Source organism: Periplaneta americana, chromosome 4 (assembly GCF_040183065.1).
Source record: "Periplaneta americana isolate PAMFEO1 chromosome 4, P.americana_PAMFEO1_priV1, whole genome shotgun sequence".
In the NCBI taxonomy this organism is placed as follows: Eukaryota; Metazoa; Arthropoda; class Insecta; order Blattodea; family Blattidae; genus Periplaneta; species Periplaneta americana.
The window spans coordinates 24,269,084-24,281,594 of NC_091120.1; the positions used below are offsets into that span (position 1 = coordinate 24,269,084).

Below are 12,511 nucleotides of genomic sequence, written 5' to 3' on the forward strand. Positions count from 1 at the left end.
ATATATATATATATATATATATATATATATAATCTATGCGAGAAATAGGTCTATTGTGGCCGTTATCATCCCTAGGCCTATCTGTCCCAACAGGACAGAGTCTTCCAAAGACTCTGTCTACAGCAAAGAATAAAGGCTGCTCCACAATAAACCGGGAACGGCAACGACAACGAGAACAAGAACGAAAATAATGTTAAAATGTATTTAAATGTGAGCATTCACAATTAACTATTGTGAATACTCACATTTAAATACATTTAATTTAACATTATTTCCGTCCTCGTTTCCTTTGTCGTTTCCGTTATCGGTTTATTGTGAACCAGCCTTAACTGCGCAATAACCTATTGCACATTTGTGCGCTTCCTTGTTACTATTTGTCAACTTGAACACGTCGGATTTTGAATGCAGATCTTCAATATGGAACCGTTCGGTTGACGGTATGCTCTGGTTATAATTTCATGCAATATCACTACCAACTTTATTGTTAAGGTCGTCAGAAGTTACACGTTTGGTACTAAGGAAATGAGATAGGTGAATGTAGTAGTCTACTACGAAAATAGTAAGTATTTTCCTTACTTCTATTCCAAGTCACACTTATTAAAGTTCGACAGATCTCTGTCCATTGGGTACTCGGAAATTTTACTGACTGACGGAACCTGTTAACTGCAGCTTTCTCAAAGGTAAATACGCTTCAGACATAAAACGCAAATTAGTAAGAAAGTTCTATAATAAACTTGCTGTTTTTAAGACTTTGACAAAATCTAGGGATTCCCATAAAAGTAAAGAAATCTCGGTGCACAAGAAGCCAGGTGTCCGTGTTACGTAAGAGTGTATGAAACACGTCACCGCCGTAGTTGCCCGACTGTTTTCAGTTGTCATGACATAATCTGTCGAGTCGGTCGGGCCATGTTAGAAGGTGACAAGCGAGTGTCGTGTGACCACCTTGGCGGCACAGATAGGGCGGGACAATGGCTGTCGGAGGGTGGCCCTGTCTTTCATTGCTGTTGGTCGCTGAGACAGTGCCGTGGCCACACCCGCCGCCCTTCGTGTGGCGCAAAACGAGGTATCTCCTCAAGATGCTAACGGTGTGGCGTAAAACGAGAGATCGCCTCAAGATGCTAACGTTCACATAAACGTGGAACTCCGTGTCCATGTCTTTGCGTAATCGTAAAAAGAGCTTTGGTTTATGTTTTTCTGCACACGATAAGAATGAAGTTCTGTTTAGCGACGCTTGCTTCGGTTAACTTTTTTTTTCTCATATTCATTAGGCCTATAAAGTCAATTAATATTTGACGAGAAAAATTCGCTCCGGCGCCGGCGATCGAACCCGGGTCCTTGGTTCTACGTACCAAGCGCTCTGACCACTGAGCTACGCCGAATTCAATACACAGCACCGGATCGAATCTTCCTCCTTCAGTGTTTCCCTTTGTGGCCTGGCTTCAAGTTAGGCATATTTTATTATGTTGACGTAAATGTATAGTGTCAACTGCCATTATACTAGGAGCGCGCTCAGTTGAATGACTTATTTGGCCGGGATTCCGCAGTTACGATGCACTGCTACCTATGAGAATATTATGGATTTATTAATTTGTCTTACAGAATAATCTCTGTAATGTTGACAATATTTGAGGAGAAAAATTCGCTCCGGCGTAGCTCAGTGGTCGGAGCGCTTGGTAGGCCTACGTAGAACCAAGGACCCGGGTTCGATTCCCGGTGCCGGAGCCAATTTTTCTCCTCAAATATCGTCAACATTATTCTGTAGGACAAATTAATAAATCCATAATATTCTATAAAATCAAGTCTTGCAATATGGACACCACAATTTTATATAGCGCTTTATTATAAACAGTTGGGACTATTTTGATGAGTTATATTGTGCTATGTTCGAACATTATTGATAAAGTATCGCATTAAGTATTGATGTTTTTACTTGAATATCTTTATATGAAAATACAATTTTATTACAGAAATACAATTAGCCGTTTTAAAAGACAGTCTTGTAATATGGCCACCAAAGTACGCACTATATTTGGTTTTCATTTTCACAATCAATACACACAAAATTTTTCATTCCTGATGCTTCTGCACGTTCTTCATGACACAAATTTTTGCAAAGAGTACAGAACACCCACACCTCCCCATCATGGTCATCACTGAATAGCCCATTATAGTAGCCACACTTAGAATTCTTGTTAGCAGCAGTAAGATTTTTTTCTTTCTTAGTTTAACTTTGTTTTAGCTGATTTTGTTTCTCTTGGAATTCAGTTTATTCTTCAGTTTTTTTCCTTTATTTGTTCAGGCGAAGTTGAAACTGTCGCCTTTTGCGCCCTCGTACCCAATTTTCTTTTCATTCTTGTGGTATAGGGGTATAACCTGTATAACAGTGGAATGTTATTTTCATTGTCATCCGTGGACTCATCCGACGAGATAGACGCTGTTGAGGATGAACTTTTTCGTTTTGTTGGTTATGTGCTGTGATTTTCGGACAATCTTGGAAATTTCCCACTGTTGCTGGATTTACTCCCTGTTGCCCCACGTGTTGATTCAATTGTTTTTCTACCTCCATCCCTTCAGAATTTTCGTTTCCTGAAAGGTAGAATTTATAAAACAGTTATATTACCGGGTGTTTGAGAATAAGGTTCTTAGGAAAATATTTGGGGCTGTTTTTAGTCAAAACAAGTTGTTTCATACAATTCAGTATGTCTTTTTCCAATTTAGGGTGACCAGATTCACATCGATAGGAAAGAGGACACAAAGCTTCAAAAAGGAGAACGTTGTTCGAAAACAAGAGGACAAGATAGATCTATATGTATTTGAATCGCACTTTTTAGAAAGGAACTAAGTCAAAATGTTCTATTTTTCAGGAGAGTAAAAGAACTTACTTTCATGAATAAGTACCAGTGCAGTAATATAAACATCAACTCGATGTTAGAGATACAGGGAAAGATTTGTTTAAGTTCCTTCCTTTGTTTATATTTGCATCTTGGAAGTATTAATCATTTCATCAGAAAGAAATAAAAATGACAAATTTTGACTTAGTTCCTTTCTAAAAAGTGCGATTCAATTTTAGATTTAGGCCTAGGCTATAATATACTTTAAATTACGTCAGTATCTATTTTATTACAAAATATTTACAGTACAGATTTAGGCTTATAGGCTAATCATGCTTAAAGTACCGTTAATATCTATTTTATTACAAAACAACTGTGATAAAACTTAATAATAATGAGTATAATGACTTTACAGTTAGCTACATAATATGAAAGTCAAGATTATTATTACTACAGTGGATATAAAATATCTATTAAGCCTATATTATACTTAAAATTATGTCAGTATCTAGTTTGTTACAGCGCACTTATGATAAAACTTAATAATATAAAATGGTTTTACAGTCAGCTAGGTCTACATATGAAAGCCAAGGGAACTATAATTATTATTATTATTATTATTATTATTATTATTATTATTATTATTATCATTATCAAAATACATAAAAAGCAGCACAAATGTGAATTTAGTATTACTTTGTAACACAAGGAGGAGCAAAGAGAGTTATGATCGTTGGCAAAGAGTAGGGGAGAGTCGGTTAGTATCGGACATTGCGTTTCTTTCATATACCACCATATGGTAGTACCTGAATGACATGGTTACGTTTCTCTATGCGACATCACAGAAACGTAACCATGTCAATCAGGTACTATCATCGTGTGGTAGATGAAAGAAACTCACTGTTCGATATTACCCGACGTCCGATACTACCCGACTCTCCCCTATATTCCGTTGATGCTACCTCCTACAGGAAAATTACTTGAAATAGGCGTCAAATCAGATAATTTAAAAATATCAGGCATACAAGTTACGAAAAGGAGGGCATTTCTTGATTTTTTTTAATCAGCCTGGACCCCGGACAACGGCCTAAAAAGAAAGACATGTCCGGACAAAAGAGGACGTCTGGTCACCCTATTTCAATTTATTTGCAATATTCATTATATTAAAATTCTGCGCATGTAAGGAGAGACTGCAAACTCTGAACCGTTCGTGTTTTCTGTAACCGACAGTCAATATCCATGAAGACTTAAATTTGAATTTATAAGAAATACAAACTGAAACATGGAAGTTGTTCAATAAGACATAGTTTACTATAGACCTATTTAGAATTGTATAGTCTATTATTTGTGTGTCAGCTAGACCAATTTTTGCTGTGAAACGCTAATGCACGTAGGCCTTTATGTGATGCAAATAATGAAACAAAATGTTCTTGGGGTCTATGTAGTTGTCTTTACCTATAAAATATTGTTAAGGAAACCTTATTTTCATGATGTGGCTGCTGTAATGTAATTACATATTTACTTATCTGGAACTTGCAGTTGGAAACTCACAGTATTTTGGGTTTTACATTCTGCAAGTAATTAAAAAAATACGCTAATTTTCTTGAGTAAATTAATCTGTAATGTTTGACCGTATCATTAAATTGCATTACAATACGAATTAATTGACAATTGCTGATTTGACCAAATCTTTCCAGTATTAAGCACTGTGAGTAAAATCATGTCTTCTTGCTTCGCAGGACATGGATTTGATAGAGGTCCTGTGGAAACAGGATGTGGATTTGGGTTTCTCATTGGACCTTTTCAATCCCTCAAAACAAGAGGGAGAGGGAAAGGCATTGCCAGTTGAAGAAGACGATGTGGAGAAACTCAAGGCCCTTGAAGCGCTGAAGAATGAAACTCCTGCAGACCCAGCAAAGGTAAGATTTCTTTCACCAGGAAATAAAACCTAAATAACTTTGATTGTAGTTCGTTTATGTTCTTCAATCTGTCACACTCTCATATCAGTAACGCATTTCTTAAATAACTTCAAGGTAGGAAGAATAAAAATTACCTTTGTGCGAGATCGTGCGTATTTGCTTGGTTTCCGCACAAAACCAATCCGCGGAAAGTCTAAAATTCCACATTCAGTATTCCCAACCTAACACACATAACAATTTCCCTCTTCTTACCGCTTAAGTGACATATCGATTTTACTGCTTTAGGATTTTAACATATTATTTTTAAGAGATGTTCAATATAGTTATAATTATAAATTGGAAACTTACCACTGCAATTTCACCTAAATTGCACTGTTAATTATTGTTTTTAAATATTTGCAAAAATTAAGTAAATTCTACAACTCCACTAAAGTTACTGCATTCGTGATGCAAGTAACATTAAGGAAGCCGTGAAAAAATCAACAAGATTCCAGACTCATCATAGACTGGGGGAAAAAAAAGACAGACTATATCACGGCCTGCTGGAGTATAGTAAACACAGAAAACATTTTAAAGCAACAATGTTGAAGATAGATAATATTTGTTTTGCAAATTTGCCGTGATTGAACAGAAACCAAGATGGAGATTTCATTGCAAATAATTAGAAATTCCTCTTTCAGATATGTAATAAACGATCTTCGCACAAAATAATGTACGATACACGAGCGGTATATTTTCTTTCAATTCTCGGAAATTAAAAAAGTTCAACTACGTTTCGCTTTTTCAAACTTTTCCTCGAACATGAAAACTTCAACATACCGCTCTTGTAACGCATATTACTATTGCATTTGCTTTCGAAACGTTTTCCGTGATGTCTGTGTATTTAATTTCCTTGCTGTTAATTTCGTAGTGATTTTTTAGCTTCCTCCCCTTTCACATTCGTTATTTTTTAATTGTTTATTTATTTAGCGAGTTTGTTTTGTTTGTTTGTTTCGTGAGCGTTGTGACAATGTTATAGACATCCTATATTAATTACAATAAGTAAGAATACATACAAAATATTAAATAAAAATATCCAGAGAAAGTAATTCAAGAAAATCAGTAATAGCCTACTCTAAAAGGATTTATAAGCCAATTAAATAAAACACATTTGAATCTATTGTAGATACAGATGAATGAGATTCATATGATAATCTATTGCGTAATGACAATAGTATGTAACCAATTTTTAGTTTAGTCAACCTTACGTTAGATTAGAGGGAGATTAGATCAGTGGTTCTCAACGGGTGTGCCGCGAAACTTCTGAGATTTTCTGATAGGCCTATTGTTCGCAAAAGTAATTAAAATAATTTCATTCAATATTTTATTTAAAAAAAAAAGAACAAGAGAATAGTATTCAAGAAGTTAAAGCTAATTTAGAGGCAATTTATTTTCTTACGCCTTACAGCAAAAGTAATGAGTTATTAACGATAAATGTGAGCTTGTTGCTTCTTACACAAAAGTTCAATAAATTCGTGGTGGAATTGAAGACAAATACACACGCATTTCTTGTTCAACTAAGAGAAGTCTCTCGCCAGTGATTGCATTGTGATTTTATTGCTCACAACGAAGGAATTTATGTTTCAAAATGTAGGAAGAGTCAGGTTTTCATTGCTGTTAAAAGTAACTCATAGAAATATTGTACCGACCGGAAGCAGAAACTATAAATGTCCGAGTTTTGTATTATTATTTTTATGGAATGGTGACACATGCTGAAAGAGTTAAGAATGCTCTTCATTTCTAGATCATTGTGCTTTATGGCACAGACTAACTAGTGCCGTACCTTTATTCTCTGGTTAGGTCTTCACTGCTGTTACTCATCTCAAAAAGAGAGATAAGTATCAGGGATAGAGAAGCTGGTGGGATTTCTTTTCTCTTGTGTCGGCAGGCTCCTTACCTGAGATTACACTTTTAATGCAGCAGTAGTGTAAGTCTATAGAGTTCAATTCATATCACGTTCAATATTGTTCTGTACTAGAGTATTTTGAGGCCTATAAAAACTTCAATTTGAAATACTTTAAGATTTGTGGGTGACACAATCATAGCAGAGTTGCATGGTTGATAATTGTATTAACATCTGACGAAGGGTAAGTGTGTTCACTGCTGAGCAAATCTATGAAAATTGGGATTATTTTCTCTTTAAATCTCATTCTGCCATTACATTAAAAAATGATGAGTAATTTTGTTGCTGCTTAAAACCTTAACATCTGACGAAGGGCAAGTGTGTTCACTGCTGAGCAAATCTATGAAAATTGGGATTATTTTCTCTTTAAATCTCATTCTGCCATTACATTAAAAAAATGATGAGTAATTTTGTTGCTACCTAAAACCTTAACATCTGACGAGGGGCAAGTGTATTCACTGCTGAGCAAATCTATGAATATTGGGATTATTTTCTCTTTAAATCTCATTCTGCCATTACATTAAAAAAATGATCAGTAATTTTGTTGCTACTTAAAACCTTGTGGCCAGTTAATGAGATTGGAAGGACTATTTTGTTCAACTGAATGTTAAAATTTTAAAATGATAATTGCGTGATTCATCTTTATTTATTTATCTATCTATCTATCTATCTATTTATTTATTTATTGTCCACACCTGTGGAGTAACGCCTAACGCGTCTGGTTGTGAAACCAGGTGGCCCGGGTTCGATTCCCTGTCGAGGCAAGTTACCTGGTTGAGGTTTTTTCCGGAGTTTCCCCTCAACCCAATATGAGCAAATGCTGGATAACTTTCGGTGCTGGACCCCGGAATCATTTCACCGGCATTATCACCTTCATCTCATTCAGACGCTAAATAACCAAAGATGTTGATAAAGCGTCGTAAAATAACCTACTAAAATAAAGTCTACTATATTTGAAGTAATTACAAGTTCGTGTTATAACATGTAAAATTACAAAACTCTCTGTAGCAACATATTTTTCTGAAAACATTGAATAGTGGTTTGTCATATACATTACGAAAGTGTAAATGTCCAACCATAAGGAATATTCTATTTTCTGAAACTGGACATTGAAAAGAAGGTAGTCCACAGCCATTCCTCACAGATACATAAGTAGTAATTTTCCTTATATAATTTAAATCTTTCTACATAAGAACAAAATTTTCCATGACCCGACATGTGTTAATATGAAATTCGGTATAATTGTTACTATTTAAGCGGGTGTCGATCCTTCGGAAAAAAAAAATTCTCTCGTGACTGATCCTTTTGTGCTGCATAGCCACTGATTGTTCCACCTTTTCAGTATGATGGATAGCTCTTGATTATTTCTTTGAGTATGATTGTTTATAGTGGCTCTCGAATTCTACTGCCACTCTTGCTAGGTACTCTCTTAAGAAGAGGTTCATGCTCTTCCGAATATGATCAGCACGTCAGTAGTTTATTACTCTTCCAATGGTTCCTTACAGTTCCAGTCTCTCGATATCCTTCGAACAATTTCAGTGTATTGGAGAGTATAACATTATTCTTTATACAATTTGTCTGGTGTTAAAAATGCTCCAGCTAAATATGCCAGTACCACGTTCTATTCTTACGGTGTTAATTGGCCTCTCTTTTCCTGGAAACACTTGCTAACAAAAAGTGGCTGCCAGTAATCAAAGACATCAGAATAGTTTTGGACTGTAGTCACACGATGATGCAACAATACCAGTACAGTTGTTTACTTTAGAATATTAAGTTCACTTTATTAATGTCGCCAACACGTAATTGATTTTTTGTGTAATGGTAGGGCCCTTAACTTCGCTATCATTTGCTCCAACTGTACAAGCGAGGTCAGACATGTTTTTAGTGCTGAGAAGCATAGATCATTTAGTTTGTATGACTTGAGGCTTTCCTGGCGTTTGATATTGAATAACTCTTCTCGGGTTCTCAGCCAGGTGAGTTGGAGATTAGCTTCCAAGCTTTCGATGGCTAGCTCTGCCATCTTCTTCAGGGATGAAGTATAATATTCCCTGAAGAAGATGGCAGAGCTAGCCGTCGAAAGCTTGGAAGCTAATCTCCAACTCACCTGGCTGAGAACCCGAGAAGAGTTATTCAATCATTTAGTTTGTCAGAGACTATCCACAGTGCACTGCAGGCTGTGGATCTACGTTACACTCATAATGGATGATGATGATGATTATGATTATGATTATGATGATGGAGATTTTTTAAGATGTCACAGAGGAACGAAAGTACCCAGAAAAAAACCCAACACAAGTTATAAATTTAGGGTGGAGCAGGGTTTGAACCTGACCCCCTAGCTTATAACTCCAACACACAAGCATTGAGCCACCATGGTGGTAATAGTAAATACCTCTCTTAAATTATTTAAAACCTAACGTGATGCTGTTAATAGTTCATTATTACTTTTGTAACAGTTGTCATCATTCTTTCTTGACTATTACTGTGGTCTGATATACTACTGACCTTCCTGACAACCCATCCAACTGACTGGCCAACCAATCTGACTGAAAAAGTGACTGACTTGTTTGGCTGTTAAAAATTCACCCATTTGACAGAATGACTTGACTGACATGGCTCCTTAATGACTGAAATGGCGTACTTAAAGTTCCCAGAAATATCAGAAAAAAAGTAAGAACACTCAGCACTGTTTTTAAAAATTGAGTTAAGTGTGTTTTCCATCGTGCTTATCCATTTTGTCTTTGAATAGATTAAAACATTACAAGTAAATCAAATTCAATACTGTTATTGAAAATAAAGTACTTAAAGAATAAATTGAACAAAAAAAAAACGTATTGAAAACATACTCCATACAAAACAGGTTCACCTGAGAATACACTTGTTATAAACAGTCACTCGTACAGTACTTTTCTGAGCAATGAATTTCTGAAGCATTAAGTCATTAAATACAGCTCAATTCTCACTCAAAAATTATTTTACAATAAGCATTGATTTATTGTCTTTATATGCAATTTGTTTTTCTCATCAGTCCACAGCGAGTTCATGTGGGAGAACAATCTTTTAATATTTCTTTTGTGCCAGAGATATACATAATGATTTTTTTTGGGTGCTTTTCATTACACTTGAACAGACTTCATCTAAATATTTTGATTGAAGAATTTCCTTCAATTCACTGTATTCCTTTTAATTCAGAACATTTTTCACAATTATATCGTCCAACAAGTAATATTCAACAATATTTGATCTGGTAGCAGTTTGCTTCATATTATGAACTGTTTTAAGAACAATGTATATATTCAGTGTCACCTCCAATGTTGCCAATGTAGCGAATTAGCAATTGAGATGGAAACTGATATTTATTATAGGTAGCAGATTATATTGTCAGTTTTGTTTTTTGATTCACTAATTTTTAAATATGGAACAAAGAACACATCCCAAAGATCTCTTTTGGGGACAGTGGGGACACATTAGCAAAAAAGGGATGTTCTCGTATTTTATGGAAAATAGGAGAACACTAGGCACACCTGATGACTGAAGTGGCTCACCCAATGACTAAAATGGCACACCTGATAACTGAAATGGCTCACCCGATGATTGTGGTCCACATAGCTGATATAGTTCACCTGACTGATATAACTTAACCTAACCGACATGTCCCATCCAGTGACTAAAATGGCACTCACCTGACCAATGTGGCCCACATGACTCATGTAGTTGATTCGATTATGATATGTCAGACTCACTTAACAAACTTGACAGTCCTAACTTGGATATTAGAAGGAGATGAAATTTTAAGCATGACTAAGGAACCTAGGAGTAACTATGGGTTAATATAGAGAATTGGCATAATGGTAGCAGAAGAAATGAGAGTATTCTGAGAAAATTTTGCCAGCAGTCTTTTCGTCATTGACTTCCTAGCATTTAAATTCGGATTTTTATCATGATGCATTTTTAAACAAAAACACAAAATTGTAATAAGACTGAATTTGTTACATAAGCATAGCAATATTCTTCACCTATACTAAATTTGTGTTTGATTAGAACGCTTATACCCTTCATGCACTTAAAATCATGTTTTGGAGGGCTGTCATCAAAGGAGAGGGCAGGCTGGTAGGTCGTGACTGGCTAGAGTTCCTCAGGGCCTGTCGTCAAGATATGAGAAGGGGAGGGATGGAATGTTATCCTTATAGCTGGTTCATTGGTAGGGATACTCCGTAACAGACATACTTGTAATTATGCAGACAAAATGGTATTCATTCTGAGGAATTGTTGATTTTAAAAATTGTGATATGTTGTCGTCTGACTAAAAAGGAAGGTAGCGAATGGAAAAGCAGTATTTGCATGAAATTCATGCCAAGTTTTAGATTTTGGAGTGTAGATTTCAGTACTAGTTCATGGGCGTAGATGGTCAGCCATTTTTTTTTTCAAATAAACTTACTAAAATGGTGGCATTGTTAAGTTCCTTGACTAGCATAATTATACTACTAATCTTGTATTTATACCCAATCTATACGTTAGTTGAATGGCTAATGTTACAGACTAACATAGATGATGTTCTAAGATCGAAGCCTACATTTTTGTTCTTTTTCTTTTTTAAGTTAAATTTGTTTCTGGTTTCAATAGTTTTATTACCATTACATTTAATTTTGAACATAATTCTCTATAATAATCACAGTTGGAATCCTCATCTTGACTGTTCCTAACAAGCTAAGCAAAAGTTGTTATGCTGTGAACTATTTAAAACGAACTTTTGATCATAGAAACTTGCTAAACATATATTTTGCTTATGCTCAGTCCATCTTATCTTACAATATAATTCTCTGGAACAATGAAACTTGTGTTCAGAGGGTTTTTATTATCCAAAAACGGTTTTTACGAATTATTTCAAATTTAAAACCAAGGAAATTTCTTAGACATTTTTAGAAATTTTAAAATCTTAACTATTAGGTCTACATCTTTATTTATATATAAATCGACTTTTTTTTTTTTTTTTTTTTACAAAAACAATAACGAAATGTTTAAATTAAATATATGTGTACATAATATGTATTATACAAGGAAAAGGAATGAAGTAGATATTATTGAAAATTACAGGACATCTTATTATTCAAAGTCTCCTATTATTTTTGTTAGTCACATTATATACAAATTACCACTTGACATGTTACTGTACAAATTTATAATATGAAGTTTAATTTGGTGTTAAAGAATTTTATTGTAGCCTAATTAAATTTATTGACATGCTCACCTGTACAATGTATGGCAGTTGACAAAATAAAATATATGATATGATATGATATGATATGATATGATATGATATGATATGATATGATATGATATGATATGATATGATATGATATGATATGATATGATATGATATGATATGATATACAGTATGACATGATATGATTTTAATTAATCTCTCATATTCTTATATACAAATTAATTAAAATAAAAGAATATATTATTTTATCTAAGTTTAACCTGTAATAACATATTTCATAATATGGTTTGCGTATCAGAATAAGTAGTAAGCTAAATACACGATTTTAAGAAAATGTAAAAATTAAATTTCTTTTCATATATGAAGGGTACACGGGAAAAACGAACAATGTCACAATTCCTTTAAGGCTGATGTCGTTATCTAATTCACTGTATTACTACAAACTTTAGTATTATTTTTACCAAAAGTGGTAAAGGAGTATTAAAACCACAGATACACTCACTATTTCCTTCATTTCAAGTAAAAACACCAATAAATTTTTCAGTAATATATTGAAATAGATCATTACCTCACCCTTAAAGGAAATGTGACATTG

General features: G+C 34.4%; 1 protein-coding gene across 9 annotated transcripts in view; it reads left to right on the forward strand.

Annotated features, from left to right (window-relative positions):
* Positions 1-12,511, forward strand: part of cnc (NFE2 like bZIP transcription factor cap-n-collar) — a 406,452-nt gene that overhangs the window by 218,625 nt on the left and 175,316 nt on the right. For all 9 annotated transcript variants that reach the window (XM_069822992.1, XM_069822989.1, XM_069822988.1 and 6 more), the window contains one exon: positions 4,571-4,750. In XM_069822992.1, coding sequence (XP_069679093.1) covers positions 4,571-4,750 — 180 coding nt within the window. The remainder of the gene's footprint in view (positions 1-4,570; positions 4,751-12,511) is intronic.